At 50.5% G+C, this 26,431-nt stretch overlaps 11 protein-coding genes across 11 annotated transcripts; 7 read left to right on the forward strand and 4 right to left on the reverse strand.

Annotated features, from left to right (window-relative positions):
* Window positions 1-2,208: 2,208 nt before the first annotated feature.
* Window positions 2,209-4,764, forward strand: EJ05DRAFT_433609 (uncharacterized protein; the record flags this gene model as incomplete). Its single annotated transcript, XM_033741614.1, has 3 exons — window positions 2,209-2,344; window positions 2,445-4,554; window positions 4,617-4,764. The coding sequence occupies 3 exons, from the start codon at window positions 2,209-2,211 to the stop codon at window positions 4,762-4,764; spliced, it is 2,394 nt and encodes a 797-aa protein (XP_033605309.1).
* Window positions 4,765-5,615: 851 nt separating this feature from the next.
* On the forward strand, window positions 5,616-7,300 carry EJ05DRAFT_17771 (NAD(P)-binding protein). The gene is made up of 2 exons (XM_033739562.1): window positions 5,616-6,322; window positions 6,401-7,300. Exons 1-2 carry the CDS (start codon window positions 5,878-5,880, stop codon window positions 6,901-6,903), a joined length of 948 nt encoding a protein of 315 aa, XP_033605310.1. The 5' UTR covers window positions 5,616-5,877; the 3' UTR covers window positions 6,904-7,300.
* EJ05DRAFT_17668 (putative C6 finger domain protein) lies at window positions 6,693-9,499 on the reverse strand. The gene is made up of 7 exons (XM_033739558.1): window positions 9,187-9,499; window positions 9,025-9,137; window positions 8,115-8,972; window positions 7,970-8,062; window positions 7,671-7,914; window positions 7,171-7,592; window positions 6,693-7,117 (listed from the first exon to the last, which is right to left on the reverse strand). Exons 1-7 carry the CDS (start codon window positions 9,358-9,360, stop codon window positions 6,907-6,909), a joined length of 2,115 nt encoding a protein of 704 aa, XP_033605311.1. The 5' UTR covers window positions 9,361-9,499; the 3' UTR covers window positions 6,693-6,906.
* A 319-nt stretch (window positions 9,500-9,818) lies between these two features.
* Window positions 9,819-12,504, forward strand: EJ05DRAFT_481738 (S-adenosyl-L-methionine-dependent methyltransferase; the record flags this gene model as incomplete). Its single annotated transcript, XM_033745107.1, has 8 exons — window positions 9,819-10,981; window positions 11,062-11,079; window positions 11,183-11,189; window positions 11,295-11,298; window positions 11,629-11,659; window positions 11,834-12,137; window positions 12,270-12,296; window positions 12,478-12,504. The coding sequence occupies 8 exons, from the start codon at window positions 9,819-9,821 to the stop codon at window positions 12,502-12,504; spliced, it is 1,581 nt and encodes a 526-aa protein (XP_033605312.1).
* Window positions 12,505-13,081: 577 nt separating this feature from the next.
* On the forward strand, window positions 13,082-14,770 carry EJ05DRAFT_17802 (uncharacterized protein). Its single transcript, XM_033739566.1, has 2 exons — window positions 13,082-13,211; window positions 13,309-14,770. The coding sequence occupies exon 2, from the start codon at window positions 13,415-13,417 to the stop codon at window positions 14,408-14,410; it is 996 nt and encodes a 331-aa protein (XP_033605313.1). The 5' UTR covers window positions 13,082-13,211; window positions 13,309-13,414; the 3' UTR covers window positions 14,411-14,770.
* A 360-nt stretch (window positions 14,771-15,130) lies between these two features.
* Window positions 15,131-16,324, reverse strand: EJ05DRAFT_495715 (uncharacterized protein; the record flags this gene model as incomplete). The annotated part of the gene is made up of 2 exons (XM_033746281.1): window positions 15,131-15,752; window positions 15,810-16,324. 2 exons carry the CDS (start codon window positions 16,322-16,324, stop codon window positions 15,131-15,133), a joined length of 1,137 nt encoding a protein of 378 aa, XP_033605314.1.
* A 2,096-nt stretch (window positions 16,325-18,420) lies between these two features.
* EJ05DRAFT_471825 (uncharacterized protein) lies at window positions 18,421-19,417 on the reverse strand. The gene is made up of 2 exons (XM_033743043.1): window positions 18,925-19,417; window positions 18,421-18,875 (listed from the first exon to the last, which is right to left on the reverse strand). Exons 1-2 carry the CDS (start codon window positions 19,264-19,266, stop codon window positions 18,678-18,680), a joined length of 540 nt encoding a protein of 179 aa, XP_033605315.1. The 5' UTR covers window positions 19,267-19,417; the 3' UTR covers window positions 18,421-18,677.
* A 1,180-nt stretch (window positions 19,418-20,597) lies between these two features.
* Window positions 20,598-21,877, forward strand: EJ05DRAFT_471828 (uncharacterized protein; the record flags this gene model as incomplete). Its single annotated transcript, XM_033743044.1, has 2 exons — window positions 20,598-20,681; window positions 20,728-21,877. 2 exons carry the CDS (start codon window positions 20,598-20,600, stop codon window positions 21,550-21,552), a joined length of 909 nt encoding a protein of 302 aa, XP_033605316.1. The 3' UTR covers window positions 21,553-21,877.
* A 548-nt stretch (window positions 21,878-22,425) lies between these two features.
* On the forward strand, window positions 22,426-24,023 carry EJ05DRAFT_516322 (uncharacterized protein; the record flags this gene model as incomplete). The annotated part of the gene is made up of 4 exons (XM_033748648.1): window positions 22,426-22,510; window positions 22,603-23,283; window positions 23,332-23,433; window positions 23,480-24,023. 4 exons carry the CDS (start codon window positions 22,426-22,428, stop codon window positions 23,581-23,583), a joined length of 972 nt encoding a protein of 323 aa, XP_033605317.1. The 3' UTR covers window positions 23,584-24,023.
* EJ05DRAFT_506537 (alpha/beta-hydrolase) lies at window positions 23,834-25,129 on the reverse strand. Its single transcript, XM_033747830.1, has 3 exons — window positions 24,819-25,129; window positions 24,081-24,763; window positions 23,834-24,023 (listed from the first exon to the last, which is right to left on the reverse strand). The coding sequence occupies exons 1-3, from the start codon at window positions 24,880-24,882 to the stop codon at window positions 23,904-23,906; spliced, it is 867 nt and encodes a 288-aa protein (XP_033605318.1). The 5' UTR covers window positions 24,883-25,129; the 3' UTR covers window positions 23,834-23,903.
* Window positions 25,130-25,335: 206 nt separating this feature from the next.
* EJ05DRAFT_481745 (uncharacterized protein) lies at window positions 25,336-25,913 on the forward strand (the record flags this gene model as incomplete). Its single annotated transcript, XM_033745108.1, has 2 exons — window positions 25,336-25,852; window positions 25,906-25,913. 2 exons carry the CDS (start codon window positions 25,336-25,338, stop codon window positions 25,911-25,913), a joined length of 525 nt encoding a protein of 174 aa, XP_033605319.1.
* Between the last annotated feature and the right edge of the window lie 518 nt (window positions 25,914-26,431).

Here is a 26,431-nt window from a genome sequence, read left to right on the forward strand (position 1 = left end):
GGGGCAAAGAATAGGGTAAACCGTATATGGCAGCACTACCTACAGGGTTAATTAGCTGGATCCCGGCTGGAGGAAAAAAAAAGGCATGCCACGCTTCGAAGCAAGTGTTGACGGTTTCGAATTCGTTAATGGCCAGAGTGAGTTGCAACTGTGCGTTGTTGCGTGTGCGGCTCTCTACTGCAGTGCTTTGCAGGACACTATTGCTAGTGATCACCACTGCGATTGACGGCACTGCAGAACGAGCAAATCCGTTCCCGACGAAGCTGCATCACGACTTTGAGACAAAAAAGCATAGACATGCATCTGGTATTCCATTACTGAGGGGAAAATTCGTTGACGCACCGACACGACCGGCCTGTCACTGTATGCTACAATCAACAGTGCACCACCAAGCGGGTTGGAAAATGAAAGTATTCAAAGCACGACACGAAAGAGATGGTAGTAGACTCTTCAATCTTCACACCGCATAGCGCAAGTAAGTCCTGCCATTTGGGCGCACCGGGCATGGCGCATGTCCCTAAAGCCGGTTTCGAATAGCTTGATCCGAGTCGTGGGAGTCTATGGTGGGTCCGGGGAACGGGTATCCTCGACACCGCTGGGATGGGCCACATTCTAGGAACGAGAGACTGCGGTGTCGATCAAGAGCCAATCGAAGGGTGCGATGGAGTTTTGAGTGAAGATGAACAGGAACGGAGCGTCGGAGCGGCCCTTGACCAACATTACTAGTGTAGAGCAATGTTGTCATACGTACTGTACTTCTCAGCCACCTCCTTTGCGTGGGTGGAGGGTTGTTTATAACGGTGGAGTGTTCTGGCAAGTCAGCACTAATAATTAATAGAACTGTCGTCGTCGCCGAGAGGATTTTGTAACGCGTCCTTGGGTTGATGAATCTGCATCGCGAAACAAGAGCGGTGTGTATGGTAGAGTCTAACGCTGTGGGTCTGGGGACAAATGAATGCTCGACGTGGCATAAGCCATGCCGAAGTCACCGTCTTGAAGTGTCTGCAGTATACTTTGTAGAGGATGATGATAACTTTCTCCACCGAAGTGTGCGTGGCACTTGAATCATTTTCCGAAGAAGGCGGGATGGGATGGAAGACAGCGGTAGAGTTGGCTATTCAGTAGTTATGTTATTCTACGAGTGGGTTAAAAGTGTTTACAGGCAAGCCGTGGTGAGCGGAAGGGTATTATAGATCGCCAGCTTGTCGAAACACATGGCCTGTCGTCGTGGTCAGCAGCGCGATGCGGTTTCATCCAGAAAAGAAGTGGCGTAGTTGAAGCACTAGGTGATACCGCCGCGAGTCCGACTGCGCGTGCACGACGATGGCAAAATGATAGATGAGGTGTCAACAGTGTGTGTACGGCTTAGATAGGGTATATATTACGAAGGCAGCTCGGAGCGGTATTATTTGTATTAATTTATTACTGTAATTGTCTGCAGCATGCGGCCCTCCTCTCCAGTTGTAAGGTTCCAGGTAGGTTAGTAGGTAATTAATAGGTGGTAGGTATTGGCGGGGCCAGTTGCACCACCTCGGGCACCTACCAGGTATCCGGCGGCCAGCTGAACCGTTGGAAGGAGGAGGGGCGCGCGAAAAAAAAAAAGGCGGGAAAGAGGCAAAGAAGAGGCGAAGGAGGGGTTGATGCAGGTGGAAATGTTGGCGGCATGGCAGCTGGAGGGCGGTAGGTAGTGGGCTTGACTGGAAGATAATAGTATACGGTTCTGGCAGTTTAGTCATCATGTTATACTCAGGGGGCGGTCCGGCGGGCGCCCACCCACAGCACCCAGACGCCCCTCCTCCCTCCTCCCTCCTCCTCTCTCTGCCCCCCAGGCCTCTGTTGGATCTTGCCCTCCCTCCCGAGTCCCACACCCAAATTATCACCACTTACTTACCTACCTCTACCTATCCACATCCTCCACCTTTACATCCAACTCTCCACTTGCAACATTTCCCATCTCAACTCTTCACTTTCCGCTTTCCTGAGCTTACACTGCTCGTTATTCCCATCTTATCTATACTCTTTACCGGCTTGCACCGGCGCTACCCTGTATGCCCGCCCTACTCGCACCCAATGACCAGTACTCTCACGACTTCAAAATACCATCAACACTTTAACGCCCACGCGCCTTTGGCCGGCCTGCCCATCTCCAGACTGTCCCTCACACTCTGACCTTCTTGATATCTCCGCCAGAGAAGTCATCCAGCCAACATGACCCTCACCACCGCCAGCTCGTCGCCTGCTACGGCTAGGAAACCCGCTTCCGCTCCAGAGAAGAAGTACAAATGCCAGTTCTGCAATCGCGCATTCAGTAGAAGTGAACATCGCAGTCGTCACGAGAGATCGCGTAAGTACTTTTCATCAACTCTTTTTTGAACTTCGAGCTTGTTGTTCGTCGCGTATCCAGGAAGCGGGGAAGCAATAGCTAACACCCCTCCTCGCAACAGATACCAAAGAACGTCCCTTCAAATGCCTTAAGTGTCGCAGTACCTTTGTTCGTCGCGATCTTCTTCTACGACACGACCGTACCGTCCATGCAAAGGACGGAGGCGTCCCACTTCACAGCGAGGTGAAGCGTCGAACATCCACAAAAACTGAGCCTAATGCATCTGCGCCATCGAAGCCATCAGTCGCAGTAGATATCGGTCCTACACTTGAGCAGATTGAAGCTACCAGCGTTGATATGGATGATATTGAGACCGCTGCCATGTTGATGACTGATTTCCGCCATAAAGCGTTGGCTAGTCAAGAGCCAGACAATTCATACAATGGACCTGTCCTTGGTCCCACTGGACCGTCATTGATTGAGCCAAACGTCAGCTATCAGCAAGGGTCTGTTGCCCTTCCACAAATGCCTTGGGATGCGATGCTACCACAGTCCGTCACTGAGCCCAAATCGCACTCCGTCGCATCGAATGGCTCTCATGATGCCTTTCACGGTACAAGCACAGTCCCACCCCACAGCCATCAACTGCCCCCGATTATGGAGCGATCAATGTCAGGCCTTGGTACCCCTGGAGCGCTTTCCCCGTACCCGATGATGGGACCAGTATCTCCAGTCGACTACCGCCGTTCACCTGGCCCAAGTCAAGCCCTGACAATCACCAAAGCACCACAAGTTGAATCTGAAGAGGCATGCAACAAGATTCTCGAGAATATCAAGGCATTCGACGGTGAGACTGCACTTTTGGAGACCTTCCGTTTGCCTAGTCGAAGTGTTCTGAATCGGTATTTGATGACATACTTCAACTTCTTCCATCATCACTTACCCTTTCTGCACACCTCGTCATTTGATCCTACCGAGCTCTCGTCCCCACTTCTCCTAGCTGTCCTCTCAGTTGGTGCACTCTACACCTTTGACCAAGATCAGGCATACATGTTTCACATTGGTTCAAAGGTTCTTGTGAACCAGTTCCTCCAGAACAAGGAGAATTTCAGCTCTCGCAAATGCCCTTTGTGGACCATGCAAAGCACTCTTCTGAACATGATCTTTGCGAGCTGGAGTGGTGACCCCAAAGGTCTGGAATGGGCGTGCTCAATCAAAAGTCTGTTGGCAAACATGGTAGCTGGAAATCGCTATGAGTTAAAGCTACGCACCGAAGCAAGAGTAGGCACCCAGCCAAGCCATCCGGAGTGGATAGAGGACGAGCAGTGCCGTCGAACTTACTACGCTGTTTACATCTTCTTTGGCCTGCTCACTTTAACGTACAATCATACCCCGGCTATCAGCTTCAATGAATTTGATACTCTTGAGCTGCCATCATCAGAATCTCTATGGAATCTCGAGGCATCTGACGAAGATTCTTGGCGTGAAAGCCTCGCCGCATCGACGATTGTTACTTTCCGCGAGGCGCATGATACACTATTTAAAGGTGAATCCACTCGGTACAGTGCATTTGCAACTCGCGTCATGATCAACGCGCTCTTCCTGGAGGTTTGGTATCACAAGCGCAGCCCGGAGGCTTTGCAGGATGTCGTCACTGAATATAGACTTCGCCTTGCGCTGGATTCTTGGAATAAGTCACTAGAGATTTGCGAGCCTGAAACAGTGGTCGTTCAACTCAGTGCTCCCCACAAGGGTCATCCCCTCATCTTTAACGCGATGGCTTTGTATCGCAACACACGTGCTCGTCTGGTAGTCGACCTGAAATCGGTTCAAGAAGCACTTCGCTATCACGACTCTTATGAGGTTGCGGCTGCAATGACGCACGCTCGTGATCGCGTTGTGCGTTCAGAAGAGATGCTCAAAGTCATCCAAGAATGCTTCGACTGCATCGAGGTTGCTGCTGTACAGGGCATCCGATGGGTTGCTCGCACTTCGGCCACCAACTGGAGCGTCGAGCACCCACTTTGCGGACTTGATCTCATGGTCATTCTTACCCTTTGGCTCTATCGCCTGGAACACGACGAGGAGCCAGCGACAGAGGAAGAACTGGCCATGTACAACAAGCTACGAATGTTGTTTGACGATGAGTCAGCTGGTGTCTACGGCTCGAAGCTCAGCTCGACTGTGGCAAGACTTTGGGGCAGCATGATCGACGAGGTCGTTGTTTGGGGGTAAGTCATGATTAAAAGCAGTAGTGCCAATTTTCCCACCAATAGTACTAATTCTGTCACAGGATCACCAAACTTATGGGCGAAGCTTTCAAGCTCCATTCGCAGGCCCTCGTTGGGTATGAAGACGCTGTCTCATCCACATCCGACTCCCCTGCCCCGTCAATGGCACCACAAGGTGTTCGCGTGTTGGAAATGCAGGCAGCATATTAATGTGCATGCGTTGCTAAATGCGGCCCGGTATAATGAACATCTCCTCTTGTTTCTTTTTCTGGTGATACTCTCTAGACCATCTCCTTTTGTTGTCTCTCCTTGTTTTCCAAAAGAAGTGGTGGGATTGTAAGAAGTCTCCTTGGGTTTGCATACAGATAGCGTATCTCCTTTCTCTTTCCCGTTTGGGCAAGCTTTTCATTATCGAAGACAGGCGGAACTCCGGCGAACACGGGTCGGGCGGCTTGCGGCTTTCTACGAAGACGAGTTGGGCTCAGGCCTTATGTCTTTAACACTCTGGTCTTATGGTCATAGTACCTTTTCCTTGACCTCTTTTTTCTCTCCATCTCTCTCGATTTCTGAATCGAAATCGGACCTCCGCTGGCCGGCACCCGTGCTGTGTTTTCTGTTTGCTTCGTATGTCCTTGATTCCACGAAGTTGCATTGCATATCGTGTCTAATAATCTTCTCTCCGTCGATGGTCGAGGCTTACCCGCCGTCTCCTGCATACACCATCTACGTTCTGGTTTTTGTTTTGTCTGCATATAGGGATGCATTCATCATAGAGTCCGCTGGCTTTTGGTCGTGGGCTCGCAGAGTTTGAATGGCCTGCACCTCCTCTGTTTGCGAGTCTGTTCGAGATTGTATAAATATTCAGTATGCCTTTATTACAACTCTTAGTTTTTTGGGTTAATGCGTGCCATGTGTTAGTGATATCGTTCTGCATATCATAGCATACCCTCTCAGTCGACGGCCTGGACATATCTTACAGAGTACCTAACGTAACAATACAATAACCTAAGCTAGATATCATCATGACTGCGGGGTAAAGTGAATGTGGGGCAGCCAGCACGATCCATGGACGCGTGACAGCGCGACACGAATTATGGGAGAATTGATGTACCATCTTCGTGCTGGCTGTGGCTGTGGCTCTCTGGCTGTGGCTTTCATGTCATAGGCTGCTGCTGCTTCCACTAACTGTTGATCCAGCGATTATCAGCGTAGTTAAGTGGGGTTACTGGCTGGTGCGAGACGTCATTAAATAGGTGCACACAATCCGGGCATACACATAACTACATACTTACATACCTACAAACCTCCCACAGCATCTCAGCAATGGCAGACATCCCCCTCACTCCATCTCTGCTCTCCTCACTCGCCGGCCAGACCGCATTCATCACAGGCGCCGCCTCAGGTATCGGCCTCGCAACCGCCCTCCTCCTGTTGCAGCACGGCGCAAAGGTCGCCCTCGCGGACCTTCCCGGCACCCGCATAGAAGCGACGTCCGCGCTTCAGGCGCTCGACAAGGCGCAGCTGGACCGGGCGTTCCTGGTCGAATGTGACATCACAGACTGGAAGAGCGTGAGCGGGGCATTTGCAAAGGCGAAACACTGGGCGGGCAAGATCGATGTTGTGGTTGCGAACGCGGGCGTCATGGAGACCGAGCCGTTCTGGGACTTTGCTAGCATCGAAGAGGATGATGAGCAGAGGGAGGCCGAGTGTCGCGAGCCGGTCGAGGCGTATCGCGTTGTAGATGTGAATCTGAAGGGCACGATGAATAGTATGTTTTTGGTAGTGGAAAAACACTATACTGTGTGAATTGGGGAGAGAGCCTGTCGCTGACGAGTCTGCACAACAGCAATCCGCCTCGCCATGTTCCACATGCGCTCCAACCCGCCATCCGCATATGACGGCTCACGCGGCTCTGTCGTCATGACCGCCAGCACGTCCGGCTACTTTGGTGGCACAGGCGTGGTATCATACATTGCATCTAAGCATGGCATTATTGGGCTGCTGCGCTCCTCTCAGCCCGCGGCCGCAAAATACGGCATCAGGCTCAACGCTGTGGTGCCCTTTGTCACGCCAACGCATATTACCGGTAGCTACATTGACGCATGGAACAGAGCAGAACTACCCGCAAACGACGTCGAGGACGTGGCGGCGGCAATAGCGCAGACGGCGTGCGATGCGCGGATGAAGGGCGCAGCGTGTATGATTGCGGGAAAGCGCATGAGGGAGCTCGAGACGTTTTACACGGCGCTGGTGCCGCAGTGGCTGGGGCCTGAAACGACTGAGTTGCTGCAGCAGGCGACCAAGTTCTTCGAGAAACAAGGCGGTTATCCGTTACCAGCAAAACGGTGATTGTTATGTTTGTCTGTCATAAACGGTGAGATCGTCCTGCAGGGCTCTGAAGAGGGTAAAGTCGGTCGCCACGGCGGGACTGAGGCTGGCGCAGTAGGAGAGGAGATGGCTTATTTCGCGACTCCACACATACCAGTCGCGCGGAACGACGTTTTGGAGCGCAGGCAGCGGGTGCATTGCGAAGGCGTGATAAAGGACCTGTTGGCCGACGAACCTAAGCTAATGTCAGACGAATATGCTGCATTTTTTAGCAGCTATCCTCCTTACTGGCATGAGAATGCAAACTTCAAGGGCGAAAAGCTTTTCATAAGTTGGCAAATGCCTTGTACGGCTGGCCACCACATGGCTGCCTCGAAGGCGCTTGCACAGGCTTCTAGATCTCTCTGTGTTGCCGTACTTGGGCTCTGCAGGACTTTGCATAGAAATGGACGGCCAATGTGGAATTTAGCTATGCGATATCGACTCCTGAGGATGGCATCGGCGACTGCATGTGCTGGTGAGGCAGTCTTTGTTACATGTCTCTGTGCAGATTCATCGTGTGCGAACTGGATGATTGAAGGTAGGGCTTCGCGCCACTGCTCCAGCTGATGATACAATTCTGCAACGACAGCCTGAGGCGGAAAATCCGCAGTTTCGGCGACGAAGTAGATACTGTTGCGAACCCGCGTGAGGATGATCCTGTGTGCTACCTGCGTACGGCGAGCAAGTTAGATTTTCTAGACAGTAACTGGTGGCGGATGGGGATGTTCAGCGAAATAGGTACGTACCTGTGCGAGGAAATGGTACTGGAAATATGCCTCGTCGTCGTCTGCATCGCTGTCGACTCGTCCCTGGCTTGACGCTTCGGGCAGATGAGGGCATTTCACGAAGCGCGGGAGCTGGACGTCGTCTTCGTATCGGACGAGACCGCTGGGTGGGAGATCGAGTTCCTGCACTAAAATTGCTTCGCTCATTAAGGCGCTCCAGAATACCCGGGAGAGCATGTCGTCTGCCCAGTCGTTGGTTGCGTTGCTGTGTCAATGTCAGTGACGGACTGCTTCGACGGGCCGTGCTGGGTGGTAGTCACCATCTTAGTTTCACCATGATGATACAGATGTAGCATGCGCGTGTGAGGTAGGTCCATGAATCCATTGGCCGAACAATCTGCGCGGACCATAGGCTGGCTTGCTATCAGTACGGTATATCTACATACAATTTTTGTCATTACCTACGCAGACAGGAGGAGGTTTTGACACGCTTGTAGGCTTGTTTCTGTTTGCAGAAACGCCGATAGTTTGCGGCCTTCGTTGAAAAATCTGAGCCCTTGGGGATTTTCTTGAGTGATTTCGGACCACAGGTCTTGGTGTCTACCAGAGCGACAAATTTCTATGTCAGCCGGGACAGAGAAGTTACCTTCCTCGTAGGCCTGGAGAGCTAGGCATCCGAGAGCCAGGACGTTGAGCACCACACAGGATTCGACGGTCTCTGGGAATCCTCCGTGGATGACATCTACAAGCGTGTAGTGGTCATAGAATTCCCTGTCGAGTATCGGAGAGATGCGGTTGAAAGTGAGGAAGTAGAGGTCTGATAAAGCCCTGACGATCACCTCGGGCAAGTCTCGCGCCCAGTACACATGGCCATCACTTGAAAGACAAGATATGGTCGAGGAGAGGGGCGGGCGTTGCGATTCCTGCTCGATAACAAAGTCTGAGCCTAGGTGCTGAGTCTCTTGCTGTAACCTCTTTGAGAGGCCTGATCGAATGGAGTCCCATTGGATAGTTGCGTGTTGACTGAAGGATATAGGAATCGGGCGAGAGTGCGTAGGCGACACAGTACGCGGCGGTACAGTCGTTTCAAGTCCAATTCGTACAGGTGTTCGGGGTTGTGTTTGAGAGTTTGACGGTTTTGACGGCCTTTCATTTCTGACCTCTGCTCTGACATCTGCGCTGCCTTCCGAAATGCCCCCTGCTGGGCCTGATGCAAGAGCACGACGCTCATCGCGATCCTCGTTGAACGCAGTAGTGAGATCCTCGATCTTCGTCTCGAGCCGGCGGATTGCATTGACGGCGGCATTGAGACTTTGGTCTTTCCTATACACAGTGGTCAGAAGGATACAAGGTCGCCTGACACGCGTTTTCGTACTTTGTGAAACGCTTTTCGCCATACACACATTCGATGCTTGAGGATTTACACTGTCCACACTTGGGACGGTCTTCATCGCACTTGGTCTTTTTCGCACGACATTGCTCGCATGCCTCCACATGTGTTAGTGATGCATGAAATGGTCGGAAAGATGGCGAATACCAGTGAAGCTAGAAAGGTGCGCGTTCGATGTATATCATTCGAGGGACGCTCTTGTGCATCAATGTCGGCTCCATCAGATACAGACCCTTCCCTCGTTGCGCCCGAAGCCACATCCTGCGCTGCTATGCTTTGGCTGTCCGCGGCTGATGATTTCTCTCGTTTACGTTTAGCCATCCTGGATATCACCGCCAATGGTCACAGTTTTTCGACTAATTATCTGGATCCCGAGGTTTTCCATGTCCAGCCGATACGAAGACTGCATGTGAACTATTGTTTTGACATAGTTATAAGTGCACAACCATGGATAGAAAAGTGGGTTGAGCAACAAAGACATCTGAGTGGGTGCCAAACGCGGGATCCCGTGATAGCGTGCGAAAGGCGCGTCGCGAACCTTTGAGTCATCTATCCATCCATCCATTCGTAGACTCTGTGACTCCATGGCCCAGAGCGGACACCGCCACCCCTTGCAGAGCGTGCAAACTTTGTATCTCAATGATGCAGTCATCAGGCATACATATGTCGGCAAGCATCGTAGCTGCGACAGAATGATCATCCTCTTGTCTCGATTTGTTTGCTATCATACAACGTGAAAACTGTTCCCTCAATCCTAGTTGAGCTGTCCCGAGGCTTTCATGGCTGACATACCACGCAATAACGCGTTTTATGCTGAAGAAATAGCTGATGCTGATGCTAGTGGTGAGACAGCCTTTGTGTCGATGACTGATACCGATACGTCCGCATATCACGAAACAGCTCTGCAAGCTATCGACCCGGACAGTAATCCTGTCGCTACCGAGCCCGAGACATTCTCCCAAGCTGTAGAAAGTGCTTCACAACAACTGAGGAACGAACTCGCCAGGAGCCGGGCTGTGGAGTCCTTCTCTACCACCGATACTGACCCTTCCGACTACCAGGAACAGGCCATCGAGAGCTACGCAGCATCGCAAATGGATACGACAACTCCAAGAGCGGAACAACGACCGCAATTCTCCGAGACAACGAGTACAGATGTTCAACTAAAAAGCCAGTTATGCTCTCCACTCGCTTCACTAGCTCCTGCTCAGCCAAGTTCACGATCAGTTACAGTTCAGTACATTCCTACAGAGAACGCGTATGATAAATGGTCGGCAGTTTATGATAGCGACGGAAATGTCCTTCAAGCAATCGATGATCTCGAATTAGAGCAATGGCTCCCACAGTTTCTCGACCTCGCCTGTAGATCAGTCTCAACCCCAGCAACCACGATTCTAGACGTGGGGTGTGGTACCGGCCGCAACACAGCCAAGGTCTTCGCCGTACAAACCTCGACAAATTGCCCTACCCATGTGACAGGTATCGACCTGTCGTCAGGTATGCTCACAGTTGCAGAGAAGAAGCTTCGACCTTTTGCAACCGAAAACGTCACACTCGAGCTCGTTCACGCCGACCTGTTCTCGCCCTCCACATTGCCAAGCCTACCTCTCGGTGATGCACTGATCTCAACTTTGGTCCTCGAACACATCGAACTCGACCCTTACTTCCGTGTTCTGTCTTCACTTTTGCGTCCGGGAGGCTACGCTCTGGTCACAAACATGCACAAAGAGATGGGGATGCAAACGCAAGCAGGTTTCAATGCGACCGACGGAACAAAGATCAGGGGTACGAGCTGGGCACACGGACTACCAGAGACGATCCGGGCTGCACACAAAGAGGGACTGGAGCTTGTTGGAAATGCGAGAGAGAGAAGTGTTGAGGAGAGCATGATAGGCAATCAGGTCGGAGAACGAGGGAGGAAATGGATCGGTGTCAATATTTGGTATGGGTTGGTACTACGCAAAAAGCAATAGCTGCGATGATAGCCTTCTTTGTTGCAGACTCATGTACAACTTAGCCTAGCTCGGCATCTCCCAAAGAGTACGTAGCCTCCACGCTGTGATCTGGCTGCTCCGGCATTTCGATGTTGTCTTTGGAATATAGATGAACGAGTCCATATATATTTACTACCCTTCTTGTGCAGACAGACCGTAAGTGATGTAAATACGTACTTGACCGCACATTCTACCCAGTGGTGCATTCTTTGATATGTGATCCTGTTCTGATGTAAGTAAGACAGTCAACGACCCCGCTAGCTTGGTAAGTAAGAGCGCATCAAGTAATCACTCAGGGCTAAAACTGTGGTCTTAGTAAGCGCATTGTGCAATATGCTGGATCATATGCCTTCCCAGGCGGACACGATGAGACCGTTGGTGGATCGATAGGATATATGATGTGACGCTTAGAGACTGTGCCGCTACTAAATATAGATCACTCTCATGATTTCTGTAGAGATGTGCGGTGGATCTGCATATACGCTAGACAAAGCGCTACCGGGTCACAGTCATCGGATCATTGTATTGATGAGATATTGACGTTGTGAGGCTTTTTCAAGCAAAGTGATGAATTGACATGGAAAACAATATATAGATGAGGGGAAAGCTGGTCATAGTGAAACAATGTGAGTATGAACTGATAATACCCTGATTGGGTTCATAGCTTTACTGCCACTCCAGTTGTGTCTTACCGTAGACTTCGTTGTCATGTTAATAATGTTCATTGCTGAGGTCGTTTTAACGACATTTCTGCTATGATATCCACAGAATAGTTGAGTAGACTGCTAAACGGCTGCAAGGTCTTCTGGTCAGAATGGGTATGTTGACACCACCGGATCTGGATGGTTCTCCGAAGTTTGTGCATTAATCAGGTTTACTCGAAAGAAGATTGGCGCCGGTTCTTATGACGTCTTTCTGGTGCTCAACAGCTTAGGACCTGTTTCGAAACATGATGGATTAGCTGTGCTTGTCTCCGGATCTTATTCCGCCTTGGCTATTAGTCACATTACTACTCACATTACGAGTGCCACCCGTGACGCCTACCGACCGATGAGACGGATATCGAGTGACTTTAAAAAACACTGGACTGGTCATCAGGAGGGTGTAAGTACCTTGCTTAGCTCGAGTCATGGGTAGAGTGTGATGTGGACTGGGATTGGTAATAGAGCGTCAGGGGCTGAGGCGAGGCGGATGGATGGATGGTCTAGCGTATCGATAGCTTGCCTATCAGTGCAGGGGTGGATGGCGGTCGCGGTCGTAATTGTAAGATCGCAGACGGAATGTTGACGTGATACACTACCCTTTCTTTGGTACTACTTTGACATGGGGAATGATGTACAATGAAGTATCGACAGTCGAGCCTGCGGTATGTGTAGGACGACATGTCTTAGACAGCGGCACTTCTGATGACGGGGCCAGAGTGATATTGCTAAATATTGACAAGGCCCCAGGAGAAGATGTCGTTTTTTGATGGTCGATCATCGCATTCACTGACGGGAGCACGGATGTACAGGCGGGCCGCCGTCGCCAGTAATACTGGCACTGGGACCAAAACCAACACTGGCTGGCATTCACTGCTAACCGTTGCTGCTACCATGATACTCTCCACTGGCACTTGGGGGCTTGCCAGCTCATCGTGCATAAAACATTACCGCATCTGCCACCGGTACCTGAAAATCGTCTATAAACTACTGCTGGCCCTCGCGAATGCCACCGCAGTTTGTCCTCGTACACAGCTCTTTCTCTTTCTCTCTCTCTCCTTTTCCCCCTACATCAGCAGAATGAATGGCTGGTTCGACGCGCAGGAATGATGAGATGGGGAGTCCGCATGGGCTGAGGGGTTGATGCTCCTCGTGATGAAGGCTCGCAGCCAATCAGCAGCCCGAGACTACCACCACAACAAAAGTCGCTGTACCCAACTCGGTTCGTCTGCTCGCAGCCATGAGCATTCTTCTCGCTCTCTTTCTAATTCTCTCCCTCTACATCCCCCCCCTTCTGACCCCCCTCTGACTCCCTCTGACGTTGCTCCATGCACTTCTGACTTGCTCACGCCTGTCCATCGCCGCCGCGGCAGGCTGCCCGGGAAAGCGCTAGGCCTGGAAATGGCATAGAATCGCTCGTTCCCAGGTAGGTCTCGTCTCGTAGTGGAGGGGGGAGGGGGTGCCTGACATGCGTCCTGTATGTCCGGTTTCCTCGCTGCTCTCTTGTCTGTCCAGCTCCATTCTCCATTTCCGTCTTGCTCTGGTCATAACCGTGTGTATATTCGCATCTCCAGCTTTGTCTACGCATTCATACATACATACCCCTGACCGTGCCGTGCTGCTGTATGCGCATTCCATCATAACGCGCTATTCTCTATCGGGGTTTCCATCAGACCCGCAATGTGCTGGTTTCCATTATTCAAATCTTCCAAGCGCCGGAAAAAGGCTCCGAGCAAAAGAGAAAGCGTGTCTGAGAAGAGCGCATATGACGACCAAGACGACCGTCGTCGGGGGAGGAGACAGTCGCACCAGGCGCAAAGCGCGCACTACAACACCTTTGGCGCAGCCGATCCCCTGCGCTCACATAAACCGCATTTACGAGTCGACGTGCCGGATCGAGTGAATCGTCATGTCCGAGTCCATCTGCCGTCGTCGTCGACAGAAATGCTACTAAACCCACGGCCAGAGCGCTCGCGCCAGCACCGCCAGCGACATCACCGCTCCACCACCACTTTACGCGGACGAGGAGCGAAGCGCGATCCTCCAGTAAAGACGAAGCGCAAGCCGCCTGGCCAGACGAAGAAAATGCCGTCCAGCAAGTCCGCGCAGAAACAGGAGTGGCAGCGTATCCCGTCTCCGTCATCGGCGTCGACCTCGACCTCGTCTCGCAAACACAGAAGACACCACACGACGACACAACCGCAACAACGACAACAACAACAGCCACAGCCGCAAGACTACACTCACTACACCCAGCCCTACTATGAAACAGCACAATATCGCCACTACTACGACCAATACCGCCAATACTACCAGCAGCAGCAGCATTACTACACTCAATATCAGCAAACCCAGACCCCGGCATATACACGTTCACACTCTCGCACACGCTCCAATTCCCGCCCAAACACATCTGCCCGCCGCGCGCAGCCAACTCCCGACACGCGCTTCGCCGTGCGTGCAGCCACAAATACCGCCCTGGAGCGCATCCGCCGCGACGCATTCACGCGCTCCCCACCACAGGCGCAGCAACCCGCACTCCGGCGTACGCGGGCTACAGTTGACACTGCGCAGACGCCGTTTCATTGGGATTGTGTGGCCGACGCAAGTTCGAGTGCCAGAGCGAGTGCGAGTGTGGGTGCGTCTGGACAGCAGAGGCGGCTGCGACGACTGTGAGGTTTATGGATAGAGCTTTTGAGTGGGCGTGGAGTACAGATTAAAGGGGTTGAGGTATAGATTTCGTGCACAGAGAGGTTCCACTTAGGCGATCTTCTCTTTCGTTTCCTTTCTTGGGTCTCTGGGTTTCATCATTTGGTGTTTACATAGCATATTGACCCCCGGTGACAACAGGAGGCGCATACATTGTTCATATCAGCTAATGCATGGGGGTGTCCTGGAGTTATGATTGCACAGTTCAAGTCCGTGGCGTGAAGCTGGACGCGAGTAACAATATGAACTAAGAAACATCAAGACTGCAGGTAATTATAGGTCTAGGTATTGATATCTTATCTTATCACGTTACTTTTTGGTCTTCATTATTGAATCAAGATTTTTATACGCTTTGCTCTTTTGAAACTCTCGGTTCTTTTACGATTCTAATTCAATGCCAACTGATTCTTTTGAAGAGTTGTTCTCTTGGAGGGTATCCTAAGTAACGTATGTATCGTCATATTCGTACAGCATATATACTTTCTCTCATCTCCACTGAGCGTCAAGCGCGAAGTCATGTTTAGTAATACACATATCAACAAAATGGTACCATATCCCATTTTCCTATCATATGCCATCTTTCCTACGCTATGGTATTCCTCCTATGCTATCCCCTTATATCTCACCTCCGCTTCGCTTTTCCTCTCCTTTCCCTCCTCCCCCCTCTCCCTCCTCGCCCCTCCCCACTCATGCATGAAAACGCCGCGCATGCGGATGCCCAATCGCGCGCTTCCGGACAATGGCACCGTTCGAGCACGTCGTGCCTGCAGCCACATTCTGCGCCGTGCCCGTGCCCCCTAGACAGATTGCAAACTGCGACGGTCCGAAACACGCCACTTGCCCGTCTGGCACGCCAGCGCACGAGCCAGTACCCGCGCCAGCATCTTGGGAAGGCGCCGGAGCAGGAGCAGGAGCAGGAGCAGGCGCCGGGTCCGCGGGTGCAGGTGCGGGCGTGTCGACGGGGGCGTCGACGGGAGTATCAGTGTCAGCGGACGGAGGAGTAGGGATAGGTGCGGAGTCAGGTGTGGACGGGGCGCCGCCCTGGGCACCACCCTGGAAGCCGCAGCCGCCGGTGAGTTCGGGAGTCAGTTTGACGGCTGGGTCCATGACGACGGAGGTGCCACGGTGCCCTTCGGGGATGTTGAGGTCGAAGCCCTCGGTGGCGAGCCCGGTGTCTGGGCATGTGCCAACGCCGGCGGCATTGGCGACGTAGATCTGGGGAAGACTGTCGGTGTAGGACTTATCGTCGGCGCCGCCGGTGATGGTGATGGGTGCGCAGTCCATGTACATTTCGCGGTTGCCGATCTTGCTGTTTCGGAGGTCAGTTGTGGGAAAGGGGTGGCAGAATTTGTGAGGGGAAGCTTACTTGAACCATGTCCAGGCGAAAGTCGCCTGACCGTTCGGGAGTTCGGCTGGGATGGGCACCTGGAATGTACGCAGACACTCTTTTCCGGAGTCGTTGCCACACTGCGTCCCACCCGGAGCCTTAACCTCGTTGATCGGGGTAGTCTCGTTGATATTACCGACTGCATCGCCGGGACAGCCTCCGAGGATGGTGTGGATGACCTTCCAATCGGCTGGGTTTTTTGACGGAGTGGAGTCGTAGTTCACGGCGAACTGACACGATCCACCCCCATGCAGAGCACTTCCATCAAAGGAGACGGGAATCGTAGAGCCAGCAACAACGTCCGTGAGCCCACCCGCTTGTGGTATGGTGGCGCCCTTGCAGGGAAAGTTAGATGGTCCCTTCGGATTGAGAGGGGCGTTGGGGGTTTGAGCGATGTTGGCAAAGGGGACAGGGCTGATCATCACGATATGGGCGTGAGCAGCAGAGGTGAGCAAGAGGGCCAAGTTGGCCAGAGCGACGCGTGAGAGGACCATGTTCAAAAATTGAAAAGCTTTCTTAAGCTTACTGAAAGATAGAATCGCCAAGGACAGGATGTTCGCACTGGGCAGAACGGGTATATTGATATGAAGATAATGGATGTACTTCCGTGAAAGAAGGAATGAACGGGTTGCTCCAGGCAGACCACTTGTATACAGAGAGCTAAAGGAGTGTAGAGAATGGTGGATTGGGGAGGATATGGTGGATGGAGGGCGAAAGTATATATACCAACCAAGCTTTGCACCATCGCACTTACAGTGTGCTGACTGACGTTGTACAATGCTAGCATTGTTTGTTTGTTTCAGCACGCGCTTCACAGCCAGAGCGAAGCGCTGCCGACACCCAATGGTGTGGAGTGAGATCGTCCGGCACGACAAATGTTAAAGTGTCGTCCATCCTGGCGGCAAGGCGCATCATAGGGCAAATCATGCACGTTGGGTTCGGTCTTGTGCTTTATCGGACATTATAGTCTGGCCCGACGTTACAGACAAACCGAAAGTAAGCACCGCGGAGTCATCCACAAGGAGGCGAGCGACCGATATAGCAGAGTTACCATACTTCCCAAGAAGTCCACTGTTGATGTTGAAGTGGTTCATGGTGGATGGATTGAGAGTGTGTGTTCGCTTCACAGACGTTGCCACTTGCAGCGGTAGTGAGGCTGAAGGAGGCGCAGGCCGCCACAAACCACGACACAACTCTCACAACATGGCGGCAGATTATTAATTAGTGACTCGGTGATAGCGAGGCAGCGCCTGGTCAGGACGCATGAAAGCGTCCAGGCAAGCCGCATGACAACAATTCATGCACTGCACTACGGACTGCTCTGTGGAGTCTGGCCATGGACGAACGAAACGAAACGAAACGAAACGTACTGAAGAGTGAAGCCCTCCTTTTGCCCGACCCACGAGAACAAGGCATCCCGATCCAACAAACATTGGCAACACTGTATAATAGTTGTGCTATGCAGTACGTGCTACTGTGGCGGCACCAGCATTACACGCCACGAACCATGGTGCGGAGTGGGAGAGAGCATCGAATCGGTCCTCACAACGGCCTTGTCCCACCCATAACCTGCGACTTAGCGCACACTCTAACGCCCGGAGTCTACAACCCAGTTGAAGCAGGTGATAGGCAAGTCTTTTTATTCACGCGCGAGAGGCAGATATTCATCAAATGGATGTGTTAAGGTTGGTCGAGAGGTTGTGGGCCAAGGGGCTACTATCCATTCATAGGTCAAGGGGTGAGGTTTGAACTTTGACCCTGCCAGTGCCAAGGGCGCCTAGAGGCTTCATCTGTCCGTCTACCAACAGTCCTTTTGTCTCCAAGTCTCTGACAGCCATCCACCGCTAAGCCAAACTATAAGTACTTTACCGATTTTCGGGATGAGGAGGAGGATGGAGCGAGTTGCTGAAAGGGGGAAGGCAAGGGGCAGAGACGGTGGCCAAGGCCTCGATAGAAGGAAAGTGGAACTACACTAATTATCGCGTTTGATGCTCGACACTACCAATACAACGAGACGTGTGCGGGTCCGTCAATGCGACATTATTATGTGGTATCCATAGTAATTACTATTTTTCTCGGACGTATGTTGCGTTGCTCATACTACAGGACTGCGGCACGTGGAAACTAGGACGAAGTGCCGACTAGTGAGGACACCATCCCGTCGTTTTCCTAGAACCTGAGTCACTTAGCATTTTTTAATTTCACGCGTGTGTTTATACACCCTAATTAGATAGTTATTTTACCTCTCTACCTCTATATAAGGGTCTATATATAATAATATCTATATAGACTTATAGAGTAGAGTAAGGCGATTAATCCTATATATCTTTTAAGCTCTATACTCTCTAATTTACTCTATAATAAGAGGGTATAGTTTCTTAGAGAAGAGGAAGAAGATAGTTTTCCTCGAACCTAACGCGGTTTTCGCACGGCCCTCTTCTAAGAACTTTTTAAGATCCTTCTCTATCTCTTTAGAAGAACTTTATAAGAATAAAATAAACTTATAAAGGGATAGAGGTATATCTAATTAATTATTATATCTACTTTTTAAAGCTCTTAAATACTTATAATAGACGTAAAAGTAGAAAGAGCTCTAGGTATAAAGATGGGAGAGAGAACAAGCGCGTGCTTGTGCTAGTGACTCATGTTCTAGGAAAACGACGGATGGATCATCCCGCTTCTGCTCTGCAAGGAATCAACCTTCGTTCACTTTCACTGTGTACACACAAAAGTCGAGGGTCTGGTAGGATTCGTCTGGTAGACATGGCTATTCTAGTATCATTCATGTATGGTAGAGCGAGGGCGTCCAGCTCCCCGTCAACCACACAGCACAAGCCCTCCCACCCGTCAGTACCTGCGGTGGAAGTCCTCTAGCAAGATTCGGACGATCCCGCCAGCCTTTGCCGCGTCTAGAGGATAATAGAGTTTCTTCGAATGGGTGTATTTTGCGAGCTCAGCGAAGGACTTGAACACCTTGACTTCGCGTCCAAGGCGGCGAGCGTTCATCAGGTCCACCAGATTCACAAACACTTCGGTCCTGAGAGCCTTCAAATGCAATCAGTATATCGCCGAACTGACTGCCGAATCAACGCACCTTCTTACACTTCGATATCGAAACTGGCACAGGATCAATCCGAACCTCACGGCACAAAGTCTGCCAGCTCTCTAGTTTCGAAGCTTTGTCTTCGAAGAAAGAGTTGATTTCTTCTTGGAAAGCTTCGCATTTCTGATCGGCGTATTGGTCACGGTTTCGGATCTTGCCTTTTTTATCGACCCAGCCCTGGTGCTTGGCTAGACGAGCGAATTCCGTCTTTAGGCTAACTCCGTAGTCTGGAACAAATCCATGATCACGGAACGACTCGAAATATACGTTGTGATAGGTCTCGGCAGACTCTTTGATATGAAGACCCTGTAAGAGGTAGGAAAGGGTTGTCATTGCGTTATATCCTGGTCGAAGGACATTCTGGTTACCAAGTGGATGGCCAGTTCTGTCTTTTTCATATACCAGGCCCCAATGGAAGCACTTGGACTTTCTCGTACATTCGATGGGTTTTTTGATTCACCATACCACTTCATGCCTTGCGGTGTATGCAGTTATTGAGCGCGTGCTTGCTTGGAATGCATAGCATGCACGCTACAACTATACGTCCCATCCGGTCCTTCGGCCATTGGACAGGCAAGTATCTCGCTATTGGCTATCTTGTTGGTCTGAATTGAACATGGCTGAGATATACTGCCAGGATTGGTTCATGGATCTGAATCATTGGCTACAATTTTCCCAGATTGTTCACCGTGCACGGATCGGGGGTTCAATACAAGGGCCGAGGCGATGCATCTGCAGCCGCCACAGAGTACACTTCCACGCATGACGCAGTCACCCCGGAAAGGCGACTACTGACAACTTGTACACCCTTATCATACATATACTTGACTGCGCCACAAGGTCTGCTCATTGGACAGCCTGACCGGTCAAGATTTCGTTTCCTCTCCGCCCCTGTCAATGTTCTACATGATGCACTTCGGAGGCGCACAGCAAGGCTTATCGCGTCTCGTGGCATACCTTCATTGGCCACCATCAGCAACTGTCTATAAAGCCGTGCAGAAGACGGCACGTGACATAACCTCTAGTCATGATATTCATAAACGCTGGGACTAGCTTGTTGTCGGCCTGGCAATCGATGAGGAACAGAGGTGTTCCATTTGCATAAGTTACATGACCTGAACATGGCCACAGCTGAACACAAAGAAGAGGCCTTGAAGGCTGCATTGGTGACTCTTGAGACGGCGGCGAAAAGTGTCTTTAAGCACTCCAAGACCATTCGGGATCTTCAGAACGTCAACGACGAACTTGCGAGATTAAAGGATGAGGTTGCAAGCAAAGTGGACTTGATAGCTAGTCGAGACTCTCAGATTGCCGGTCACGATGCCTTGTATGCTCAGATGCGGCAGACGTTTGCAGACCAGTACCGGGAATGGAAAGAAGACCAGACGAAATGGGACAGAGCTAGAAAGGATCTAGAGAACGGGCTCCAGAACAAGAATCAGAAGCTAGAGCGCCTGCAAAAGCAGCATGAAGTCAAGTATTTGGCCGCCGACGCGCAAATAAGTGAGTTGAAAGGCTCGTTGAAAAGGTCGGAAGAGGAATATGACAGAGTACGAAACTCCTTGCGACAGTTCAATGCCAGTATAGGTCTTGAATCGCTTGATCATAGCGTCCTGTAAGTCACCGCACATGACACTCGCACGAGCTTACTACGTCTTAGGGCAATGGAATTCCGCAATCTCTCGAATAGACTACACGAGATCTCGTTAAATTGGGCGGGAAGTGCTCCAGGGCAAAAGCCAAATCAGGTGCGCATACAACGAGCGGTAATTGGCATCTACGAACTGATTGAAGATAAAGGAAACGACAGACTATTCCCCGCCATCGCGAGCAACCATAGTCAAGTCTTTTGAACCCCTGAGAATACCATTTCCAGTCCCTATAAGCAAGTCGGATGCCTCTAAAGTATTGCGTGCTGCAGCGTTCGAATTCATCGTCTGTCATTTTCTAACCGCCGAGATCTTCCGTGTTCTTCCGCCGGCATATCCGTTCGAGCGAGGCCCGATCGAAGACTTCTTGGCCGAACTTGTAACCCGAGACCCAGGACTGGAAAGCCTGCTCCGTCCTGCGCTCATATCTGCTGCCGGCAAGGAACGAGTAGATCAAGAAACTATCGCGAGCACCATGGCTAGGGAGACGCTGGAGGTCTGTAGACAGTCCATACCCCATTTCCACCCGACCGAGGACCTTGAGATGGTAACCCAGAGCTTCTTCGTATCATGTCTCGACACATGGATGCGAGCGCAAAGATGTCGCAGACGTGTAGTCGCGAGTTCAATCGTCGACACGCCCATGAGTCAATGGAACCCTTGGGACGCCCTCGGATCTCCAGTCGAGCCGGACACGGAAAATCAAGCGATGCAAACAGAGCCGCTCGACCCCGAAGTTGTCCTGTTCCCACAAATAGTCGCCACTGACATGGCGGGAAAGCCTTCTGGCGTATTGTTTGAAGGGTGCCTCATGTGGGGAGATGAGCTGCTAGTGATGCAGGGGAGACTGGAATATCGACGATTTTGTGATAAGAAAAGGGCCCGGCGCGATAGTATGATGTCGAAAAGGAGAGACAGCTTGGCTAGTAGAGATACTCCCACCAGAGTCGAGGAGCGGAAAAGAGCTTAAGTCAGGCTGGAGGTCTGGCATCCCTTTCGATCGTCTGAGGCTGCGAATTTCTAGTAGTTGTTCGTGTCACTAGCGAAGATACCATAATAAGCTCGGTTATATGTATTAGCTCCCCAGAGGTGCCGTGCGCCTCTAGCATGGCATTAGGAGCTCTGATTTCTTATTTACTTTGGAGAATGGTCCTAGCGGGATTTGAAGGTTTCATCTAATCGAGCCATCATCCTGGATGTGGTTCCTTCTATACACAGGTTTACATGATCCACCTTACAAATTATACGAGTATCTAATTTAAGTGTCTATAATCTCTATGATAAGTCATATATCTATAACGGAGCCTTTTTATAGAAATAGTCGACTAAATTAATTATAATTCTTATAACGCCTTAGGTTTACCTTAGAATGCTTAGCAGATACTCGAACATATGTCGATTAATAAAGAGATTAGACTTAGGTATAGAAGTAAAGTAGTAGGGGATAAACTTAGAGATCTTGGTTGTCAAAATCACGCATAAGTACTCACCCGGTAATTCTTATTGGTAGGTGAATCTCAAAACCGAAGCTAATAGATTTTATTAGCGCGGGCCGATTGCAAAGTTGCGGCTATATGTCTAATATCACTATTTATGGACTAGACGGAGCAGGTAGGACAGGGATCACTTGGAACACTACCCAGGCTCTACTATGGCCTATAAGTAAGGATTGATAGAAAGGCTCAGAGGTCCCTATAGCCAGTATCATTCCTACATATTCATACTTGACGTTCTCAGGAATAATTCGAGTTACCTCCTATCTACGCTCTTATCCACTCCTGGCTGGTTATAATATGGTTTCTCTCACGCTCTCCGTCGTCCTAATCTCTACGTTCTTTCTACCATGCATGCCTTACCCAAGATGAACCTCCTCGTCAGCCTCTTCCTAAGTACTATCACCTACATCATTCATGTACCGAAGATCGCCTGTTAGCAGAGTCTATTGCAGAATCTTTTCATATGGCATTCCGGGGTGCCAAACGTCTAACTGAGATGGAAAAATTTTATTCGATTGGGCTAGATTTAAATATACATGAACTGGTGGGGGGCACATGGAAAGAATGGCGCGAAGTTCAACATCTCCAGGGATCAGCTCAAGTTACGCTAAGGAACATTTTCTATACACTTGGTATCAAATACGACCCTAAATATCCCGAGTCTGAAAAGTATGCACGGGAAGCGTGGCTTATTATGCAATCAATCGGGGGGCTGGTCCGGTCTCCGGATCTAGAAGCTAGTAAGGTGCGCATCTATTGCGATGATGATGCTCGCTGGATAAAACCGGCTCCCGCCGAAGTGTCTGGAAGGAGGGACAAAAATGGTCTACTCCCGAAGAACGCTCTCTTTAGCAAGGCTCTGGGAGATCGAGTTCAAACAGATCACCATCTTTATTTCGACATCGAGCAAAACCTAGATGGTAGTCAGCCGTGGCGCTCCGTTAGGGGTACGCCGCCCTGTCGTCAAGGGCGATTCAGTGTTGAAAAAGAGCTTGGGTATCTCAGGCTCATTCGGGAGACCTCTGGTGATAAATATGAGGTAGTATTATGCAGGTATTTGTTCACCACGACCGGAGCTAGCTCATTCAAGAGACTGAGACACCAGTGGGGCTTGGGCGCGCCTTTGAGTCTTGCTAGGAACGAGGTTCTCTCTCTATCGTTTATGACTAGTCTATTCCTCCTAAGGATCCTAGTAGAAGGACAGCGTGAGTTTTAGTTTCTATTGAAAAAAGTCTACTAATGAATAGGTATAGTAACACGTAGGCGTCCTAACGTACCAAACGAAGATGGGAAGACATGGCAAGATATAATATTACGGCCTCAAGAAACGAGCGCAAACTCTCCACTAAGCTACGGTAAGTTCAAATACCTGATTGTATTTACCCACTAATAAAAATTTAGCATACTTCGGCTTGCTTTCTTACCTAGCAGACTTCGGAGTGGAGCTAAGTGAGGATGATAACCAGGCTAGAGCCGGTACATTAGTCGATGTGAATAATCGCTAGAAAGGCTCATGAGGATTATGGCCCGTTATTAGTAAACTGGGAACTCTCGTGTAAATATTACGGTCGCTAGACCTTAGTCTGGTGGTGATATCGAGGATTACAATGATGGCACATAGATACTCCCATCTCAGACTACTAGCCGCAAGGGCTGTTCTATAGTCATCATAGGAGGAGGCATTTCGATTATCTGCCTTGTCTCCATAATACGAACAGACGCTTTTCACATCAGCCTTGGATAGTTTCGCGTTCTGTTTGCCTATTGCTATCTAAGTCGATTGATTCTTGTTCATGGACCGCGCTAGCTATTTCTTTCAATGCATCTAAGGAAACTTATAGCCACAACCCACATTGTACAACGAGCTTGCAAGGAGCAGATTGCTGTACTGGATATGGGCGCCGTTGATCGGGTTGTCGCCAAAGTCTTGTGCTTGACTGCATCCCTGTCGATAATCTCAGTTACCCATATAGAAGTCATTCGAGGGGGGAGGGAAACTCACAGTCGGCTCCTGACCTGAACAGATGTATGTATTTGACTGCGATACCTGACCGTTCGCTGCACTCTCCCAGTACTCAGTGCCATGGTGCTGAAAGCCAAGCAATTGAGGAGGAATCTGAGGCACGCCATCGTTCTGATGTGTGACGCGGAAGTACCGAGAAGTGGGAATGAGGCGCTGGATGTATGTGGAAAATGCTGGATTGCCATTACGGGGCTCGCCAAACGTGTAGACGCTCAACTGCTTGCCTTGAGCTGCGAGTGATGTTGAAGCAAGAGATGCAAGGCCTCCGCCTAGAGAGTGACCGGTCACGGTAAGTTTGTATCCAGAATTGCTTGACAGGGCGCTGGTGACGGTGTTTGACACATCGTTGGCAATGGATGCGTAGGCGTCTTGGAAGCCTTGATGGACTTGGCATCCTGAGCACGATGTTCCTGGTAGGGTGAGTTGCGTGAGGGTGAACAGAAAATCGGTATCCAAGTCCAGAGGAGTAGATGTACCGCGGAAGGCGAGAACCAACTCTTTTGCTGCTGTGTCGCGGAAAAGGTAGGCCTGAGTGTTAGTTGCCGTCCCGTTGAAGAACTTTAAGATCGTAGAGCCTGATGGAGGTTTTGGGCAGTTATTGGCGTATGCAGCGGCCGCAAAGTTGCTGTATCGGACAATGTTGTTGTATACATCTCCGGAAACTGTAGATCTGGTCAATGACGGTTAGAGTACCGATGCTGAGAAGACGACGTTTACCTGCTGTTTGTGCGTTCACAGCAGCCGCTGTGAGGGCAGTCAATGCTAGAGAGTAGAACTGCATTATGTTTATGACCTCTATTCAGTATGATCCAGTATCAGGTCAGATTGGCAAACACGGTGGCAGATGGGTTGTGGCCGATATCAGTCCTGCTCAAGCAGCACTCCACTGCAGCTCACATGGAAGCACATATTTCACATGTTGTCACATCGGCATATGTATCCGAACGTGAATGCACGTTGATGCCCCGGAAAGCTCATGGCGCAGTCTAGCGACAAGTTAGCCATCAGACGGTTGCATTTTAAAGATGGTTAGCTTTGTGTTGTATGGAACGCTAGCTAAAAGTCGTTGTAACTCTATTTCGCCAACGACAAGGAGTATGCGTTCAACACAGAACGGTCTCACATGCTTGAACAGGAGATGTTTACTTGTTCCCAGCTTACCATCGTGTATCTTCGACATGCTAATCATCGCTCTTCCCATCCTTCTTCAACTCGTGTCGACCTTGCGAACACCATGTTATTCACCCAGCTCATTGTCACGCTTTGCGTTGGCATCGCTTTCGCTGCCGACGCGAACAGCGTAGTTGCCATTATCAAGAATGTCCAAATCAACACAAATCAACTGAACCTCGACGTCCAGAGATACAATGGTGGAGTTGCAGGCCTCCCCTACGCGCTCCAGGTCCAGCAAGACGCAGTGCTCACCCACGAGCAGATCGTCCTTGGAATCACAGAGGCCAACAATTCTGCGCCATTCGGAGAGCCAGGCAGCTTCAACGTTGCCGGTGCATTCCTCGACCTGTCGAATACCGTCACACAGACCCTGCGGAACGTGTCCAGCAAGCAAGCCGCATTCAAAGATCTCAGGCCTATCGTGCTTGCCAGTCTATATCAACTCCAGCAAGATACAAGGGACTTCGGGGCTGCGTCAATTGCCAAGCTTGCTGCTCTTGAGGCCGCAGCAGCACCATTGGTTGTGCAGAATCTGGTCAACGAGTTCAATAATGCTATCATGGCATATGGAGGAAAGGGTAAGTCTCTTCTTCATTGCGGGATTAACTCAGTCACTGACTAAGATATGCAGCAACATGAAGGTAGTGATGATTGATGAGGTGTCTTAAATCGACTCATTTCTACAAGATAGCGTGGGCATAAGACACAAGACTTTTGAACTCTGTGCCAATACTTCAAAACAGTGCTCGTGATGTTCTGCCGTGATTGTACGTATAAGGCTACTGATAACCACTCCTTCTTCTCAGATGTATTGTTGTTCAAGTGATCCATGCAACGGAGCGTGCTGAAAACAACACATCAAACTCACATGTCTCCGTGATCGACCTCGGGGTCCCGCAGCGGGCCTGTCGATCTCTATTATAATGCTTCCTAGGCCTCTGATAGCGGGACCCTATCTGCAGCTAAGTATCAAAGGGGCAAGCCTTTGAGTGTTAGCGGGATATATCTAGACCCATAACAGTATAGAATCTGGGGTAAATCTGGGGTATCACAAGCCAAATGATATTGATTCCTTGATCGTGCATCGCACACTGCGTGTAGTTCATCACATTGCAGGACGTTACAGCCGAGGCAGAGCCATCAATCAGAAGCCACAA

Source organism: Pseudovirgaria hyperparasitica (assembly GCF_010093815.1).
Source record: "Pseudovirgaria hyperparasitica strain CBS 121739 unplaced genomic scaffold EJ05scaffold_1, whole genome shotgun sequence".
Taxonomy (NCBI): Eukaryota; Fungi; Ascomycota; class Dothideomycetes; order Acrospermales; family Acrospermaceae; genus Pseudovirgaria; species Pseudovirgaria hyperparasitica.